General features: G+C 40.8%; 1 protein-coding gene across 1 annotated transcript; it reads left to right on the top strand.

Moving 5' to 3' along the window:
* The first annotated feature begins 18 nt into the window (after nucleotides 1-18).
* Nucleotides 19-13,280, top strand: TYW3 (tRNA-yW synthesizing protein 3 homolog). Its single transcript, XM_074961523.1, has 6 exons — nucleotides 19-319; nucleotides 4,398-4,478; nucleotides 10,223-10,321; nucleotides 11,181-11,252; nucleotides 11,501-11,634; nucleotides 12,756-13,280. Exons 1-6 carry the CDS (start codon nucleotides 146-148, stop codon nucleotides 12,961-12,963), a joined length of 768 nt encoding a protein of 255 aa, XP_074817624.1. The 5' UTR covers nucleotides 19-145; the 3' UTR covers nucleotides 12,964-13,280.
* Nucleotides 13,281-20,889: the final 7,609 nt, after the last annotated feature.

The following is a 20,889-nucleotide window of genomic DNA, read 5'->3' as shown; positions in this document are numbered from 1 at the left end:
CCTCCCCCGGCCCGGAAGCGCCCCGCGCGCTGTGCAACCGCGCCGGTAAATTTGGCCTAACCAGGCTGCCGTCAGCCAATAGGGCGGTTGTGCGGCCTGTGGCCCGCCCGCCGTCCCCGGCCCGGCTCTCCATCCCCGCGGGCCGATGGCCGCCTTCCGGCACTGGAAGGAGCAGCGCCTGGCCCGGGCGGATGAGAGCAGGAAGGGCAGCGTGGACGAGGCCATCGCGGCGATAGTGCAGCTCCTCAATGGGCAGGAGCGATTCTGCACCACCAGCTCCTGCGCCGGCCGCCTCCTGCTCGCGCAGGCCCCCGCCCCAGTGAGTCCGGCTGCCCGCCCCCGAACCTTTCCCTCGGGCCCGGGGCCGCACCACAGGGCCCGGCACGCCCCTGGGGCCGCCTCCCGCACAAGCCCGCGTGGGGCGAGTGGCTCCCCGGCAACGGTCTGAGGAAAGGGGGGTATCATGGTGGGGAGACAGCGCCGAGCGCGCCTCCGCGACCCCGCTCTGGTGCCGAGACACCGCCCCCCCAACCCCCCTTTGAAGCGCCGGCGCTGTCAGTGCTGCTAAGCAGGTTCCGCGCTGCATCTCCTCGGACCCCCCCCCTCCCCCGGGCACCTGGGCAGCGCTGAGATTCCCTCCTGGCACCTACTGTTCTCCAGCTGGGGCTTCCGTGAGGTCACAGGGCCAGGAGCCCACCCCATAATAAACCCCCCACACATACCGCAAGGCAATGATGAGCTGCCAAAATCTTAACAACCAGTTCCCTCCTCACCCCACGAGGGTGTCGGGGACCACCCCCGCCCGCCGGGGACTCCTGCCCTATCCAACCCCCTGCGTTCCTTGATGCCCCCCACCCTGACCCATCCACCCCTGTCACCTGACTGCCCCCAGAACTGGGCAGGAGGGTCTCGTGGGCCACTGTAGCGGGTGCCCACCCTGCCCCTAAGAGCCAGAGGCATTTGCCAGGGGGCGAGGTGGGGAGTTCTGGCATTGCTTACCTGGAGCAGCTCCCAGGAAGCATCCGGCATGTCCCTCTGGCTCCTAGGGGCAGGGGAGCAGCCGCTCCCCACACAGGGGTCGGTCCTGGGGCCGGTTTTGTTCAATATCTTCATAAATGATCTGGAGGATGGTGTGGATTGCACTCTCAGCAAATTTGCAGATGATACTAAACTGGGAGGAGTGGTAGATACGCTGGAGGGGAGGGATAGGATACAGAAGGACCTAGACAAATTGGAGGATTGGGCCAAAAGAAATCTGATGAGGTTCAATAAGGATAAGTGCAGGGTCCTGCACTTAGGATGGAAGAATCCCATGCACCGCTACAGACTAGGGACTGAATGGCTAGGCAGCAGTTCTGCGGAAAAGGACCTAGGGGTGACAGTGGACGAGAAGCTGGATATGAGTCAACAGTGTGCCCTTGTTGCCAAGAAGGCCAATGGCATTTTGGGATGTATAAATAGGGGCATAGCGAGCAGATCGAGGGACGTGATCGTTCCCCTCTATTCGACACTGGTGAGACCTCATCTGGAGTACTGTGTCCAGTTTTGGGCCCCACACTACAAGAAGGATGTGGATAAATTGGAGAGAGTCCAGCGAAGGGCAACAAAAATGATTAGGGGTCTAGAGCACATGACTTATGAAGAGCGGCTGAGGGAGCTGGGATTGTTTAGTCTGCAGAAGAGAAGAATGAGGGGGGATTTGATAGCTGCTTTCAACTACCTGAAAGGGGGTTCCAAAGAGGATGGCTCTAGACTGTTCTCAATGGTAGCAGATGACAGAACGAGGAGTAATGGTCTCAAGTTGCAATGGGGGAGGTTTAGATTGGATATTAGGAAAAACTTTTTCACTAAGAGGGTGGTGAAACACTGGAATGCGTTACCTAGGGAGGTGGTAGAATCTCCTTCCTTAGAGGTTTTTAAGGTCAGGCTTGACAAAGCCCTGGCTGGGATGATTTAACTGGGAATTGGTCCTGCTTCAAGCAGGGGGTTGGACTAGATGACCTTCTGGGGTCCCTTCCAACCCTGATATTCTATGATTCTATGATTGCATCAAACGTGGCGCCTTAGGCACCGACTCCATGGGTGCTCCGAGCCTGGAGCACACACAGGGAAAATTGGGTGGGTGCAGAGCACCCACCAGCAGCTCACCTCCCCTCCGCCTCTTCCCCTGAACGGACCACGCCGCTCTGCTTCTCCGCCCCCCCTCCCCTGGCTTCCCGCAAATCAGCTGTTCACGCAGAAAGCCTGAGGGCTGAGAAGCAGACGGCAGCTTCGCGCTCAGGCCCAGGGAGGCGAAGGTGAGCAGGGGCAGGGAGCAGTTCCCCTGCGCCACCCCCCCCCCCAGGTTACCTTCTGCGGTGCGGGCGTCCCTCCTCGTGCCCCCCTACCCCAGCTCACCTCCACCTTCCTGGGCTTGAGCGCGAAGCCGCTGCTTGCTTCTCAGTCCTCCCAGGCTTCCCGCGCGAACAGCTGATTCGCGGGAAGCCGGGGGGGGCGGGGGTGTGAGATCCGGAGAAGCAGAGCGGGGCGGCACGTTCAGGGGAGGAGGCGGAGCGGAGGTGAGCTGTGGCGGGGAGCTGCCGGTGGGTGCTCTGCACCCATCAAATTTTCCCCATGGGTGCTCCAGCCCCCGAGCACCCACGGAGTCGGCGCCTAAGGCACCATTTTTGGCCAGTTGTTAAATTTAGAGGGACAACCGGTTCTAAAAGGGCTTCTAAATTTAACAACTGGTTCTAGCGACCCGGTGCAAACCGGCTCCAGCTTACTACTGCCCCAGGGTCAAGTGTCCCCGTGCAGGAGGCATGGCCCTTACAACCCACAAGTGGCATGAGGCTTGTGGCCGTCCTGGCCCAGGTTAGCCCTAGTTACATGCATGGCTGCTGTAATCTTTTCTGTTCTGCAGATAAGTGGAGATGTTATATCATGTCCCACCCCACCTTTGTCTCTTATCCAGCTTATGAATAGTTTGGGGAATACTACAGTTAAAGTTATTGGTGTTTATAGCAAAATCAACATGGTGTTTATATCAGCACTAGAGTAGAAGGTAATTTTACTGAAAGTATGTGATCCAGTTCTTCCTCCACCTTATGCCGTAGGAAGACTTGGCATCAGTCCTTGCTCAGTTTCATATGATGATCTCTTTTTCATTGTTGTTTATGTGATGTAAACTAAGAGCACAGAACACTAAGGTATACAAAAGTAAGTAGAATTGAGACAGCACCAGCATCTGACATTTGAATCACATGATCTGTCTAGGTTTTTAATCTGGCAACAAACCATCATTTTGAGATCTGAGCAACACCAAAAATACAGTGTAGTCAGAGTGTTCCTCCCAGAGGACAGAGGTTTAAATTGGCAGTTCTATCCAGATCCTAATATTCTTTAGCCATTGCCAAGCCACTGATAGTTAAGTCTTGACACACTGATTTATAGTAATGATAATTACAACCAATCTCCTTTAACAAATTATACTACGTGACTTTCCATGAACTTAATTTTCATCCTGAACTCTCCACAAATTTATCAAAACCACAAGTTTTATATGCAAAGTGCTGATTAGATTACACAGGAGAACATGCTAGTTTCTTATTTTAAATGTTAGAGATGTAGAATTTTAAGATCCCTTAATACACCAGTGCAGCACATCTACAGTTTTGTCGTGGTGTACATCAGTACAAATATCCCAACTGTAAACAGGTCCTCAGATTAGTTGTCTCCAAAACGTAAATACATTTTAATAGAGAACATTCCCAGGGTAAGGTAGTACGGGGAAAGCATATATGATTGCATTTTGTTGCTTCCAATCATGAGATTCATGTTTAGATACATCTAAGTGGATTTTTCATATTAATAAGTGCAACACTACAAAAGTTCTTTCAAAGAACTTAGAATCATAGAATATCAGGGTTGGAAGGGACCTCAGGAGGTCATCTAGTCCAACCCCCTGCTCAAAGCAGGACCGATCCCCGACTAAATCATCCCAGCCAGGGCTTTGTCAAGCCTGACCTTAAAAACTTCTAGGGAAGGAGATTCCACCACCTCCCTAGGTAACGCTTTCCAGTGTTTAGTGTCCTTGTGGTTTTTTTCTGCAAATACTAGATCACATCGCTATAGCTGAATGTGGGTGAAATCAGAACACTTCTCCATTCATTTTCGGGATTAAATTAAACTACCTGCTTAGCTACTGTTATCTAGGTGTTGTAAATCCTACCTAGATTTGATAGTTAAAAAAAAAAAACACATGAAAGTTACATAAATAAATAACATTAAGATTGTTGATATAGTTATGGTTACTGATCAGAGAATATTTCTGTACATCCTTGTGTCCCAAGCCAAGAACGCAAAGGACATTTGTTTTTATAACTGCAATACTATTTTAATACTTTGTTTTTCATTAGGGTTTCAATGGCTATGAGGTACAGAAGAAAAACTGTTCTTGGCTCATGGTAACGCATCAACTCTGTGCAAAAGAGGATGTGGTAAGAAGTCAATAATGTACAATGTTTATGCATTAATACTTACCCTCTCCTCATCCCAACCCTCCAAAAACACAATTTCAAATAGCAACTAGAAAATAATTTACATTTTTCCTTCATATTACTAGAATGAATATGTTCATTTAAGAGCACAGTTTTGTTATTAGGATAAATTCTGTCTACATTAGCTGGCGAAACTGTTAGCACCTTTCTAGCAAGAGCATGGTTTAAGTCAGTAATGTGGCTACCTTGCTCAGTGTAAACAGGGCTAGGGTCAAAATTTGTCTCTTTCTTAAAATAATGAACGAGAGTACAATGTCAGCAGGTTATAAAATCCACCACTTTCAGTGGGTTTTAGTTAGACATTTTGCATGGCTTGCACAAGACCAGCATTTTGTGCTGATTCTACATCAGATTTTTTTTTCTCCTAAAATATTAATTTAGTGCTTGTGAAGCCCTTTTCTTATCCATAGAATAAGTACAGTCAAGTTTCTGGCAAGTGTGCCTCAATTCTGTATTGAAGGATCACTTCTTTGGTAAGAATGTATTTTTGCATCCATGACCATTCATTTAATTCTGGCTGTCTCCACTGAGGCAAGCAACACAGATGTCAGCTGTAGAGTGACTGATGTAGACACCTCCAACAGAAAATAGTCTGACACCGTAAACTCACTTTCCATAGACCAGACAGTCTTCAGATGGTAATGTCTTTGTCACTAGCAGTTTAAATTGAATTAATGGTAGTAATGAAACAAAACTTCCTTCTAATAGAAACAGAGGAATTGACAGACTGAATCATACCTAAGGTATGTCTACTCAGTATTCTATCTCAGATAGTGGCCAGCATCAGATCTACAGAGGAAGGTGCAAGAACCTCACAGCATGCAGATGCAAGATAATCTGCCTCCTGCATTAGGTTTTATCCTAATTTCTAATAGTTAGAGATTGTCTGAAACATGAACTTTAATGTCCCTTACAATTTATCATTAATTATAACTGGATATTCATGTTATCCATATAATAATCTTGTTACCCTTCCTAATCCTTGCAAAAGTTAAATATTCTGAGCTGTGGATATTCTGTCATGCATGATTGATTATCCGGGGGAGCAGATAAGGAAGCAAACACAAATGGACCTCTGTCCTCTTCATTAAAAGAGACGCATGCTTCCTGAAAAAGCATATTTGTTATTTTGTATGCAGCAGAAACTCGATTATGATTTAATTTTATCAACTTTCAGTTGAAGATTGAAACAGCCATGTCTTACAACTACAAATCTGAACTAATGCAAAAAGACAATGGCTCTCTTATGGAGCTTTTTTTAATTAAAATTATATCCTAAAAAAATGTTTTGAAACCTAAAATCAAATCACTTTAAGAAACTGTTGAACAGTTTGAATATTTAAGAACTACTTTGTGCTTCCAAAACTGCCTTTTGCTCTCTAAATGCTCCTCTTTACATTGTACCCCGTAAAATGAAACTAGTTATTCTGTAAAAAAAATAAACTGTAAAGACTGCATAACAGTAATATACATACATTTAAACTTTAAAAGCCCCTCTATCTTATTTTTTCTTAGTTTACGTGATATCACCTTCATAGAAATCTCAGCAGCCTCTGATTTGCCATATACTAGGAGTAGGGTCTGAGCTACTAGAGTGTTGCCATTGGCTTTTGCTAGTGGGTACCGTCTCAATTTTTGTATTGACGTCTATTTGGTAGATATGGTAAAAATGTTCATGCATCCATTAAAGCTGTGAGAAATCTTTACGTGACTACTTCTTAAATTGTTATATTTTCATAGAATACAAACATAAAGTGTGGAAAATTGGGCTGGAAGTCAGGACTCCTGGATTTTGTGCTGAGTTTTCAGCAGGCAAGCTACTTAACCCCATTGTGCCTCGATGTGTATCTACCACTTTAAAATGGGAATAGGAAATTTGAGGAGTAATTAATTTTTATAGCTATCTTTAAGATCCTTTGAGGAAAAGTGTGGGTTTTTTTCTTTATAAAACATCCCTTCACAAAAGATTTCTGGGCCTTATTCAACAAGAAGAAAACAATTAAAATGTAATTAAATAGTAAAATTTTAAAATTGCGCAAAGTATTATATAACAATGTCAAAGTGGTGTACAGTTTTTCCTAATGGACTCTGAAAGTAAACCTGCATTGATTTGTCAACCCTATTCTTTGAAGAGTATACAGAGGAATATTAGTAGTTATATTCCTCATTTATAAGACTGCTGTTTGAGGGGGGAGTGTTCGAACTAAGATACGCAACTTCAGCTACACTATTCGCATAGCTGAAGTCGAAGTATCTTAGTTCGACTTACCTGGCCGTCCTCATGGTGGCTCCCCTGTCGACTCCGCTTACTCCTCCTGCCGAGGTGGAGTACAGGCGTCCATTCGGGGATCGTTTTCTTGCCTCTAGAGGAGACATGATAAATCAGTGCCCGATAGATTGCTCACACCTGCCGGATCGGCGGGTAGTGAAGACGTACCCTTAGAATGCAAGTTTCTTGGAGCAGGGATTGTGTAGTGTTCTATGAGACAGTGAGCACACTGTCCATGGTCATTAAATCAACACATGGCAAAACTTTTCTATGTAATTCTTTATTAAACATCACTGTATTTGAAATAAGGGAACTTCTTTCTTTGTCACTTGCATACCTTATCAGTGATAGTCATTCTTTATTAATTAGTTACAGCAGTTATGCTTTCACTGTTTACAGACTGAGGGTCTTATCCAGCTCCCACTGGGGGTTTTGCCATTGACTCTATTGGGAGCAGGGCTGGGCCTCAGACTTTGTAGGCTTAATAGGAAATTACTTTCAGTATTTTCTTATTAAATTCTGAGCCTTTTACAGGAAATTGGTGCTCTACAAGCAATAAGGTAAAATCCTTTGGTCACAATTATTTCATTTAGTGAGCATTTCAGTGCAACAGGCAATGTAAGTCACTGCAGCCTTGGGGCATACTAGCATACACAGACCATTTCAGTCAGTATGACTTTCTTTTCCGTTTACTGTCACTGAAAAAACTGTCCTTAGAGTGTCTGCTAAATTACTTAGCCTTGTCAGTGAAACCCTTTAAAAAAGTACACCCACCAACGTCGCTTCGTCTGATCACAGTCAATATTAAATTCTGTTGTAATACTTGTCTCTGAGACAAGTCTGTCTACCTTGGCTTCCTAATACATTGAACACGAGTCAACTGTGCTGAAGCAGCCTATTGTTTATATAACTCAGGTGGGTAGAACAGAATTTTCAGACACTGAAAAATCCATACATAAGCCCAGTAAGACTGCTGTGCCCATTTGAAGCCCTGTGGAAACCAATGGGGCTCATGCAGGCACAGCAGGTAACCTGTATGCGACATAATGCAGGATCGGGGCCAATGGCATCTGGTTTTTAAGAATTCTTGAGTATCCCCAGTTCCCATTGGCTCCACTATGAGCAGTGGGTCATGAGGTCATTTATTTAGGGGCCTAACTTTAGGCACCTATATTTGTAAGATTTATACCTTAATAGCAAGGATAGTTACAGAAAGAGAATGCTACACAAGAACATTTAAATCTTGTTCAATATTCTAAGGGGGAAGATAGGGTTCTCAGCAGTTTTATTTTACACCACTATTACTGGTATCTTAAACTAATAAGAACATAAGAATGGCCCTGCTGGGTCAGACCAAAGGTCCATCTAGCCCAGAATCCTGTCTTCCAGCAGTGGCCAGTGCCAGATGCCCCAGAAGGAATGAACAGAACAGGTAATCATCAAGTGATCTATCCCCTGTCACTCATTCCCAGCTTCTGGCAAACAGAGGCTAGGGACACCATTCCTGCCCATCCTGGCTAATAGCCATTGATGGACCTATCCTCCATAAATTTATCTCGTTCTTTTTTGAACCCTGTTATGGTCTTGGCCTTCACAACATCCTCCATCAAGGAGTTCCACAGGTTGATCGTGTGCTGTGTGAAGAAATACTTCTTTTTATTTGTTTTAAACCTGCTGCCTATTAATTTCATTTGGTGACCCCTAGTTTTTGTGTTATGAGAAGTAGTAAACAACACTTCCTTATCTACTTTCTCTACACCAGTCATGATTTTATAGACCTCAATTATATCTCCCCTTAGCCGTCTCTTTTCCAAGCGGAAAAGTCCCAGTCTTATTAATCTCTCCTCATATGGAAGCCATTCTATACCGCTAATAATTTTTGTTGCCCTTTTCTGAACCTTTTCCAATTCCATTCTGTCTTTTTTGAGGTGGGGTGACCACATCTGCACACAGTATTCAAGATGTGGGCATACCATGGATTTATATATTGGCAACATGATATTTTTTGTCCTATGATCTATCCCTTTCTTAATTATTCCCAGCATTCTGTTCGCTTTTTTGGCTGCCGCTGCACGTTGAGTGGATGTTTTCAGATAATCATTGAAATTTTCATAGTTCTCAATTTTAAAAAAGGATTAAAGAAATATTTTCAATTCAGAGGAATCACTGGGCTAGGATGCTAGCCAAAAAAAAATTAAGCATGGTGCAGCAGCTCAATTTTTTCCCCTAAATATAAGTATAGCAAATTGGTAGCTACTAGTATTTTCATTAAAGATGCTCATGGGATGTGGGGGAGGCAAGTCAATTAGATATAAGAACACTTGATAAGAACAAAAAAGTTAGAACATTATATAGTAGTAGACTATGGTGTAAACTGCAATGAGTCATGTAACTGTTTCAGTGCAGCCTTTATAAACTAAAACCAATAGTCTCACTCCTTACGTTTATTTTACATAAACATAGCATACAATAATAAATCATAACTGTGTACTATGCCGTGTCCGCACGTTTCACCGATCGTGGCTCTCACTGGCTGCGGTTTGCCACTGCAGGCCAATGGGGGCTGCGGGAAGCGGCGCGGGTCAAGGGACGTACCGGCCACCACTTCCCGCAGCCCCCATTGGCCTGCAGCAGCAAACCATGGCCACTGGGAGCCGTGATCGGCCGAACCTGCGGACGGGCAGGTAAACAAACCGGCCCGGCCCATCAGAGGCTTTCCCTGAACAAGTGGCCCAAGTTTGGGAAACACTGTTTTTGAGTATTAAAGCTATATAACTGTTTGTTACCTATTTTTTGCCCTTGGTGTGCCTTATGAGTTTAACTTCAGTTTATAAATCCTTTTATTTTATCTTATTTTAACATTATCATAGAAGTAGTATAATGAGTAATTTTTGAAACACAGATTAAAATAAGGTCAAGTAGTTCAGGCCACAAGTTCAACCTATTTTACCTTTTTAAGGGGAATGTACTTGAATATCAACATGTCCCTGATCATATCCAATCATGTAAGAAATCAAAAACAAACTATAACTGAGTAGTAGTAATATTTTTTGCTCTTGAGTTTCCTCTGCTGACTGCAGTAAAACAGTACCCTCTATGCTGTACTGACATCATTGGGGTTTTTTATGTCCAAAATAATCAAACAGGGAAGCAAATAATTTTTTTTTAAAAGTCTAGGTCCAGTAGAGATTCATGGCAAGAGAATCAGTTTAATACTTACAAATCAGCAGAGATCCTGAACATTATGAGCAATGGGAAATTTAAAGAAATTAAATAATAACAAACATGATTGTTTGAGCCAAATCATTCCTGGTGTTTTTAAACATTTCATAAACTAGCTATTTTATTATGAAATGTTAATAGTAACAGTTCACCTTTGTAGTATTAATATATTAATGTTCATTGCATTTTCCAGATGACAGCGTTGCAGAAAGCCACTGGTGACACTGTATTCAAATTTGAACCATTCATTCTTCATGTGCAGTGTCAAGAGTTGCAGGATGCACAGCTTCTGGTAAAATTAGATCAACAGTGTTGTATTGTTTTGTTTACATTTGTTGCTGCATAAGTAAAAATGTTGGCACCTGAATATCTTAACACTCAGAAATAGTCTCAGGAGCAATGTATGTTTAATAACTGAGGTAGTAAAAGTATGTTGATGGAGAAAATAAGGATTAAGATTCTTTCTGCAGATTTTGCTGTGCTTTCTAGAAAATAAAGTCACTTAAATGCACTTCAGTCTTCTAGCTGAGGCAGATTGGCTTGAGAGAGCCTGAATTATCTGTGTTGCTTTCCCTGGCCCATGGCACTGTTCTTTAGAAATTAGTTCACTACAGACTGGGACCATTTGCTCCCAGACCTCAGCTAAGTGGATAATGCTGTGCCTTCTCTGCCTTTCAAAAGGGGCTTTGTTGGCCGGCACAGGATCATTTTGTTTCTCATCTTCACCCTGCCTTGGTTCATATAGAGAAGGAAATCTTTTCTTTCTACAAACTTTGCTGAGTTCTGCAGAATCTACATCTAAGAACATATCCATCCCACGATTGTCTTCTTTGACTAGCAGCTATTTAAACTGGAAAAATATAGTGCCAAAAGAGGTATGAACTTCCCCCTTTGTCTTGATACAATGGGTCAGGACTGAAACCACCATCTGTCTTTGTCACTGAAATTTAATTTAAAAGTATTTTGTTACAGTATTAGCATCTGATCCTGTAAACACTTACTAGTGATTGTGGCTCTTAATGCAGTCAGTTGGGACTATGCCCTTTAAGCTTTTGCAAAATTGGGACCTTGACTTGCAATATAATCCACAGTAAGCTTTCAGTCTGACAAAATATGTATGAACTGCTATTTAAAATGTTTTTGTTTCACAGCACTCGGTGGCTATAGATTCTGGATTCAGGAACTCTGGTATTACAGTTGGCAGAAGAGGTAAAATTATGATGGTATGCACTATTTTTCTACTCTGCTATAGAATTTAGCAATTATTCATTAACATGAGCACATTTTTAAGTATGTGGGAGATTTGAATAATAATTTTTAAATGACACTTTCCTGACATGGCATATCACTCTGCTCACAAAGAAATACAACCAGATCTTTTCAGGTGGTTTGCCTGTAATGAATGCACCTACTTTTTAGAGCTAGTATCTCCTAATGTAATTCAAATGAATACATCTATGTGTACCTCTAGGCTGTCCGGAGTACTCATTGCTTAGAAGTTCCATTAAGTCACATGGGGCAATTGATGGTCACTGAAGAATATGTTGACTTTCTGGTACAGATAGCTAATCGGAAGATGGAAGAAAACATGAAGAGGATTGACAGGTTTGTTAGATTATACACTAATAATGTGTCACTGTGTCACTACATCTAAATCCAGAGAAGTGTAAACTTTTTCTGCTAAACAGTAGACCAGGAAGATTAGCCTAAAAAAATAATAGTAAAACAGATTGAAAATCTGACCTCAGAGGGTTTGGGATTTTTTAAATTATGGATGACCCTAGAGGATCATTTAACCATATATAAACAACAGTATCAGGTAGTGAAGAGTAGATTTGTTACAGAGCTTTTAAAAAAGTCCATACAGGACTTCCAATTGTTGCTCCAGATATATGGCATGAATAGCACATTGAGTTCCAGTCTCACAGTATTAACTTCCGCTGCTGCATCTTCATGTGGGGGTTGTGTTTGATTAGATTTTAGCATGTTTAAGGACAGGAGATTCACCTTTTGATGAAGCCAGGAATATCTCATTTTAATCTACCAGAATTTACACACAATTTCCTGAGTATTCAGATTAGAATTCACCCTTTAACGTTGCTGTACAAAGTTCAGTCTACGGTTCCCAAACTGTGTTCTGTGGAACACTTGCTGGTGACTAGTTACACAGTACTGGCTTTTCTACTCATTTCCAGTTGTGAGAAACAGAACAGAGAGGGTGGGCAGAAGAAATAAAGAGCAAAAGGATACAGGACAAAACACTTAATTGCACCAAGGACAGTTAAACGTATATAGATATTTTCTTAATATTTTTCTGAATTAATTGCTGTAGTTGCCACAGGGATGTTAAAGTAATTGCAAATAGGAGTGGTGATGGTGCATCTGATTATGAATAGGATTGACCATTAGACACTATTAAGATGTGATGCAAAACTGTAAAAGTGTTTGAGATCATCTATTGTGTAGTTTTAGCAGTATGAATGGGACTTTCATTATACATAGGGCATAACTGTCAATTAGATTCCTAGAAGGTCAGAGATTAGAGAACTGACAGAGCATGCACAGAACATATGTGCTGGTATCCCTGAGTCCCCCTCACAATACCGATCAGGTCTGCCTTTGGATTTTATTAAAATTATACGAAACGTTATACACGACATTTTGTGTTGCCAAAGTGTTAATGTTCTGTTTGCAGAACTTAAGCAAACGTATTTGCTCCTTTCCAGGTTTTACAAGCGCCTACAGTTAGCTTTGAAAACTGAACTCAGCATGAGTAACTCACCTCATGAGATGATACAGAAGACTCATTCTGTGTACACTCACAGAAGAAAAAGAAAACAAAATAAAGAGCCTGGCTTGTGCACCTCTTCAGAGAATAAGGAAGAGTCAAAAACAGAAGATGACCCAGAAACCAATCTCAGTTTTTTTTTCTGAAATCTATTGATACAGGATACCTATTTTCCAATATAGGTGTAGTTAACACAGATTGCTAGCTTTAATGATACTTCTCTTGTACTGCTCTTTATAAGAGCCATTTACACTGCTGTGCTCAAGGAAGTTATGCTGTCATGAAAGTTTACGCTGGAGACAGTGTTCACTTAACCAAGCATTTCAGTGTAACAGAATTATGAAATGTCCTTTAATTTGCATAAAAACACCACAGAAGCATGGAGAACAGAAGTACATGGACTTCTTAAAAATTATGAAATATTTATTAACAGTGGACAGAACAGCTAACAGTTTTAATGTGTACATAGGTATACCTCAAACCGTGTTTGATATGTCTCTATAATAAAAGATTGATTTACTGTATGTATTTTCCTTATTTAAATACCAAACACAAGACTAAGTCTATGCATTTGAAAACACTACCTCTACTAAAGTGTTTGTTTTTTGTACTTCCCTCTTCACTTCCTATTGATATAAGTACTCTCCTGGAGGTTTCTTCTTGGAGCAAAAGCTTTTGTATATTACTAAAATCAATCCAGTAGCACCAGAGATTAATTTAATCCGTTGGAGCCTATTTAGTGCTGGGTGCAGCAAAGCAGGATGCTATCAGGGAGTCTTGCAGTTCCTGATCTGCATTTGCCTTGGCACAAGTTAAAGCAACCTGGGGGCTGCTGTAGTTGACAATAATGAACTTTCTGAGTTATATGTAGGCTATTAATATATACTTAATGTTTAAATAAAAATATAGAGATTCTTGGGCTACTACAATTCACATGCTTATACGTTTGACCATGGGGGGAAAAAGTAGTGGTTTGTTTTTCATGAAGCTATAGTGAATTAGTTGATAATTGAAGAAACAATGAATTCTGAGTTATTTCTTCTGTTATGAAACTTATTCAATGGGTTCTAACTACCATGTCAGGAGAGCTGTGCTAAGGAAATGGTTTATTTTGGGGATAGTAGTGCTCTGATAGTAGTGCTCTAGTTAAGGAGTTCTCGTTTCCGTTACATAAATCTGGGTCTTCAGGGAATTTTAATTCTACTGGAAAAGTGTGCTTCTAACTGAAATTTGTTATATGAGGGATCGGTCTGGGGGGAAATGTAGGGGATCTTTTAATAGATTTAAAAATAAGTCTGTTGGGGTGTGTTTCCAGTATCAGGAATGCCAAGAAAAATAGCTATGGGCCTTTGTATCTGTTTGTGCTTCTCTAACTAAACTTTACTCAGCTCCACACTGTGCATTATATAAACCCAATGTCCAGTCACTAAAAATAATGCTGGTCCACCACCTGCTTCTGGAGTGGGGAAAAGACGAACCAGCCAGTTACCAGCCTTCTTGTAAGAGGACTGCCCTTGATCATTCTTTGGGGCTACCAGATGAGATGTCAGTTGGCTTAGTGCTGTCCTTAGAAGTTGATTGCATGCAGAAATAGCACCTCCTTTTTGGCAAGGTCTATAGATTTTTTGCTGTTTTCATTCCCTCTGGGGGGAAAACTAGGCAGGTAGGATTTGATATCAGAGATTTGACAGGACCCAGAGCATCGCTTTCATTATTTCTTTAAGGCAGTGGTTATCACACGTTTTAGGCTGTGTACCCCTTTCCACATAATGTAGTCTACCGCATACCCTCATCTGAGCTAGGGTCATAATATACCTATGAGTAGATTTCCAAGTCTTGCTAAATAAAATGTGTTGTCTACCATTACAGGATTTTTCTTGCCTACTTCCTGACAAGAGCTCATGTACCCCAGTTTGAAAACCACTGCTTTAAGGCATTGCATAATTATGAGAGGTCCCAGAACAATAGCACCAGAGACTGAAGTTCATGGAAGTATACCCGGACTGATATTCATTTATTAGCAGCTGTACAGACTTCAGCAGGCAGCTCCAGTTCACCTCAAACTTTACCCGGATGGGAATGGATGTGTGTTCTAGCAGCTCCATGAGCCAATTGTGGCAGGGGGGTGGGGCAGTGTATGTCCCAGAAAACTAAATTTGTTAGTCTCTAAGGTGCTACAAGTACTCCTGTTCTTTTTTGTGGGGAGGGAGAGCTGCTAATGAGGTAGGGGCAGTGGCATACCCACTGCACCAGGGAGGGATGTGGAGAAGAGTGGCAGCCCCACAAATCCCACTGCACTGGAAAAGAGCGGCAGCAGCCCCACAGTGGATATTGTGTGTGAGTGGAAATGGTGGCAAAAGCCCAAGAGATCACTGCAGCTGGGGGGTTGAGGCAGGGGTGAGATGGCGGCAGCTCCACAGAGAACAAGTGTAGGACAGCACCCCTACAGCATCTTCTGTGCTGGGGACAGAGTACTCTTTTGCTAGATAAGCCACTTCTATCAATGTAGTAGTTATGCATCAGTTGTCTTCTGCCTCAGGCATTCAACATGCTAATATTTATACAAATCTTTCTTTCCATGCTGCAGCACAACTGCATTTCTTCTTTGAAGTGAGGTAAATGCAGTCCAGCATGTTCTAGCAATTAGCAGAAACAGCTGCTTCAATAAGATGGGATATGTTCATGAATTCACATAGCTGGTGACTGGAGAGAAATCTGCAGTAGAGAGATTAGGTAAACTGCATACCACGACATTTAGATTTATACAACAGGCCACTAGGTGGTAGGGTGCTACACACAGTCAACACAGTGAACAGTGTTTCAGCTTTAGGATTTAGATGAAGTTTTATTTGCTTATGTGGCTAATTTGTGCCTAAACATGTTTGTTTTTTTTCCTTTTTTTTAAAAAAAAAAAAGGTCTTTGGAAAATGGCCTTGCACTCGGTTTATTCAGAATGTTGTGAAAACCATGACCACTTTCTGAATTAAATGAAATTTCTAAAATGAAAAACCTAAAATGCCATCTAGTCAGTTTGGGTGTATCCAGTCAGTGAACATGCAGAGTTTCCACGTGCTTTAAAACAGACATTTTGTACAAATATCACCTTCTTGCAGTACTATTTGAAAGACAAAATAAAGAACTGAAAAAGATGGGATACAACTAACCCATATCAGACTTTAATCCCTAGCCCAAAGATTGGCATACACCTGAGAATCCTTGAGGGGCTATTTGCAAAATGCAGTGTATCTTGTGAGTTACAAGTCTTTGCTCATAACTGCGCAGTCATGCAGGGTGTTTGTATTAGAAACATACACTTAAAAGAGTTTTCATGTTATATATTGTACATTAGAAGTACTTCAGCCTGTGTACATTTGTTAAGAGGAGGAAGGTAAATGCTTTTAGAGCAATGAAGTATTCCACACAACTATTTTATTGCTGAGAAAAATACTGTTTTCATTACTTTCATTTCTAAATGGTATAGGCACTACAGTAACAGCGCAACCTCAACACTTTAGTGTAGTTAGTACGGTGCTTTGAAGGCTTTTACAAAAAGCGATTGGTGTTCAGAGATCAGTGTGGTACAATCTATGTTCCTCTCAAATAAGCTATTCTGAAAAATCTATTCTATATAACTGCCCGGAGCTTGGTGAGGTTTAGCCATATTTTACCCTCTCAAGTGTACACGTCTGGAACCCAATTATTCCAGTCTGTTGGAAACATCCTATAAGAAGACCCTACAAAGACAGCTAGTTTAAAGCAGGGTGCAGGGTTGTGAATGAGAGCAGGATTTGGGTTGGTATGTTAGCCGTTGTCCAAAATCTTGCACTATTTTTACAAAGCTCTTTTGTCTTTACAAATTCTCTTGAGATGACATTTACCCCATGTACAGGGCCCATAAAAACCTCTCCGAATGATTTATAGTCCTGATACAGTTATGCATATGGAGCATCTAGTCCGGGGATTTGGGCAACCCCCCCACCAACACAGAGGGCTTGAATGGAGGCAAGCTAAAGGAGGGGATATTGGGAGATCTGCCACCACATAGGGGACAGAGAGGGGCGGAGGTCACTATTCTAATTGCTGTCTGGGAGGGCTGCACTATAGGCCTATAGTTTGCCTGCATATTGGGGAATGGATTCTGTTACCCCAAACCTCAGTGGAGTTCCACTAATAGGTTGAGGTTTGATGAGCTGTATTTTATTGACAACTTGTATAGTAATTTCTGCTGTATTTAGAATGCAGTTTGTCCAGCTTTTGCATACACACCCCTGTGAACAGACTTATAAGTAGTTTGAGGCAACTGAATAGATTATGGAGGAAAATCGTCTGAGGGTCCCTGGGGAGGAAGGGAAGTCCCTGATGTGCAACTAAAGAGTCCTAAAATTGGTAAATTTTTATTATTTTTAAAAACTTCTAGCTAATTTTTAGTCAAAGGACAATTTCAGCCTAATATCTTGTACTTTCCAGTTTGCATATTTGATTAGTTAAAATAAATAAATGTTTTCTATGAGTGTTGCATTTGCTTTATGACTTACATATGTTTTGGGGGAGTTGACATATTTATCCCCTCCTCTAGTTTATTTTCTGCCTGTTGCCTGAAACTTTTAAGCCCACATATCAAAAGTTACATCATGCCATCAATTTTCAAATCAGAACCAAAGCACTTGCCAGTTCTGCCTGAAAATACATTGCATGATATGAGCCCAATCCTGCAAATCCTTATGTATGCAAGTAACTTCATTAATGTTATAAACACCAAAGGAACTTTTCATGTGAATAAAGGTACTCACATGTGCAAATGTTTTCCTTACATAAGTAAGACAGTTTCCTCTCCCCTCTACTACTTTAGTCTTAATATTAAAAGTAAATCAGTTTACTGAAATTGAAAAGCTAATTGCAATTAATTTAAAATGAAATAAATATTTTAAAATGAGGTTAAAATACTAATAATTATAGGATATCTTAGCAGTTCTCAATTTTCACTCCTAATAAAGCATTAAGCATTTTTGGCTTGGGTTTCTGTCAGGATTTATGTCTTTCTTAACACTGCAATAATCATTTAAAATTTAGTGTTGATCATAAAAATTATTTACTGCTATTAAATATATCATACATTATATTTTTGGAAGGTCTCCAGCAGGGTTTGCTGCTGGAAATATACAATCACTGATGTAATGCAAAATTTAGTTTTATATAACATGATATTAAAGAAGAAGAGTCTAACTTTTGTCTTGTTTTCCAGGAGCTGAAAATAATTCCAGTGCAGCTTCTTGTACCTTTTTAAAGGGTATTAATTGAAAGTGTATTTGATTACAAAAATAAAACATCAGACTCAGGCAGAAAAGTGAACAATTTTTGGCTTGCAAAATGGTGAAAAATTCTCCCAGATACCCATTCCATCTGTTTAAATACATTTTAACAAAAAACCCTGTAGGAATTACTGTCTCAACTGCACTAACTCTTGTGGGATATCAACACACAAATTCCTGTAAGTTAAAGTAATAGTATATTCTGTTTTCAAAGCAGAGCGAAGAAAAGCAAATCCCAATATGCAGAATAAAATCAGATGCATAATTTCATTCTGGTGCTGTTTACTTACTGTAACTGATTGGGACAGATACACAAAATATGCTACTTCTGACACTATTTTATACTGTAAATACTTGCTTTGCTGTTAGCTTCTGCATCATCCAATGGGGGAAAAAAGTGTATTTTCCTGACAGCTGATTGAGTTTCTACTGACATGAACATAGATCTTTTCATCAAAAAGTGGCAGTAATTATATTTTTATAACTATTATAATTATGCTTTTTTTTAACTAAGTCCTGAAGACTAAAAATTAAGACAGTTTAACTGTTGGTAACTGACATTCCAATTCCAGCACTTCATCACATGAACATACAAATGTGCCAGTTGAAGAATGGAAAAATATCTGAAAGATTTACATGAAAGAAGCTGTGTTGCAATATTAGTATAAGATCATCAATATATAACGTACTTTTCCACTACAGAGCCTTCGATTGAAGTCAATGGTTTTGTGACAATTTACACCAATGAGGTTCCATCCCTATAAGCATATAATGAGAATAGGCTTTTCTATTCTTTACATATATGGCATTCAAATAGAAATCTAAAGTCTACTTTTTAATAAGTATATAGGAGCTGTAGTCACCAGTATAAGGAAGGTCTGTTTTTATTCTAATTTATTTTAGTCACTCAGGACTTAATAAAATTTCACCTTTCAAGCGAAAATTCAGAATTATTCATGTTATAAAGTTAAGAAAGTGCATAAAGGCCTTTGTCTCTCCCCAAAGGCAAATTTTTGGAAAGGCTGACCAAAAATGGTTCTGCTGTATTTTGAGTAGGAGGTGAATGACAAAAATACACTTTCCCCATTTTATAAAATAATGACCTTTCAGTAGTGAAATGGCTTTGGATAGAGTTGAAAATCTGTCCTGGAAATAGCTCTCCAGTGAAAAGTACCTTTGAGTGAAAATGGTTTTTTTATTTGACTGAGTTATGACCCACTAAAAATTACACCCTTTGTACCTGCAATACAACAGTCATCTTATGGCTTTGAGAGTGAGGGAATGAAAGGCGCACAGAGACAAACTAAAAATGGTCCTCTAAGCACATAAGGATGGAAGAAAAGACTAAAAGGTTTTGTCCTTTCCTATCTCTAGCCACAGGAGCCTGTCCCCAGAAACTCTTAACTGGTCAGGGCTCCTTAGGCTTTGGGACTGGAATTGAAAGACAGCCATTCTATGCAGCAGCATCTCCAAAAGAAAACAGAAAATATGCTACAAATATGTATGTGACTTAATGTTGACTCTGTGTACCCTATGTACCCCAATAATATAAGCAGCCTCCTTCTCTGTTCTACACTAGTGTGAGGTCAATAGACTCACAGTCATTCCCTTCTCCCTCCACCCTCTCTCCCTTATGAAAAAATCCTATAGAATTTCAATCCCATAGTGTTATATAGACATTTCTCGAAAAAGTCTTATATCCTTTCCAAGGGCCCAATTCATGGCTACCTTGTGGTAGGGTGACCAGATAGCAAGTGTGAAAAATTGGGACAGGAGGTGTGGGAGGGAGGTAATAGGAGCCTATATAAGAAAAAGCCTCAAATATCAGGACTGTCCCTATAAAAATCGGGACATCTGGTCACCCTAAACAAGGCAACTTTGTGGCAGCTATGCCAGTACAAAGTGACCACAAAACAGCCACAAGACACAGGATGTTGTCAGGCATTCTGGAGTAGGAGGGGGTGTGGCTGAGGTGATCCTGTCTCCTAAGGATTTGCAAACTACTGCGAGTCCCACAGGACCATAGGTAGCTGGGCATACAGTAAGGAACTCAGAGGACTGCTCTAATTGGTACTGAGAGGGGCTCAACTGTCCTATTTATTTTAGTCTTTCCACAATTGATATCTAGAAAAAACTTATTTTTAATAGTCAAATACCCATAGAAAGCTTAATGTTTGCTATTAAATTTCATGGGACTTTTCCCACAAGAAGTGGTTTCCTTGGGAACATTCTACACTTTTGCTGTATATTCAATAATTTCTTTAGGTCAAGCCCACTGCTTCCTTTCCAAGGGGACAAAAACCCTGATGTCTCACTAGCACAATTCCTCAGAAACTCGACAAAGTGTGAGCTCTGAGTTTTTGGGATATTCTGCTGAAGGATGTGTTCTAGCCTGCAGTTTGCACATTACAATCTAGGACATTCATTTTATTTCACGTCTCAGAGTTCCTTGGGTAAAATACAGAAACACATGTCCAGTTAAGAAAATTTAAAAGATATTTATTTTCCATGTAATTTTAATACAAAAAATATAAACCCAAATCTCGTACATAATTATTTCATTCCATAAACTATACTGGAACTTTAAATTGAGCCATTTAGAATTTGCAGCTCACCAACAGGAATTTTTACTCATTTGATACCTTACACTAGAATTACTTTAATTCTGTAAGCGGGTTTACCATGAGATAGTTTTCAATTTCCTACTATCCCTTACAGAGCTCCCAACCTTGACAATTCTAATAGTATGATATCCCTTGTCTC

Source organism: Natator depressus, chromosome 8 (assembly GCF_965152275.1).
Source record: "Natator depressus isolate rNatDep1 chromosome 8, rNatDep2.hap1, whole genome shotgun sequence".
Classification (NCBI taxonomy): domain Eukaryota; kingdom Metazoa; phylum Chordata; order Testudines; family Cheloniidae; genus Natator; species Natator depressus.
The sequence above is the reverse complement of the archived record's forward strand: the minus strand, read 5'-3'. Positions and strand labels throughout refer to the sequence as shown.

Bases quoted from the DNA above. Each gene is read 5' to 3' on its own strand.
- TYW3 (XM_074961523.1), top strand. From the start codon at position 146: ATGGCCGCCTTCCGGCACTGGAAGGAGCAGCGCCTGGCCCGGGCGGAT. The intron at 320-4,397 runs GTGAGTCCGGCT...GTTTTTCATTAG, and splicing joins TCGCGCAGGCCCCCGCCCCA to GGTTTCAATGGCTATGAGGT. The intron at 11,253-11,500 runs GTATGCACTATT...GTGTACCTCTAG, and splicing joins GAAGAGGTAAAATTATGATG to GCTGTCCGGAGTACTCATTG.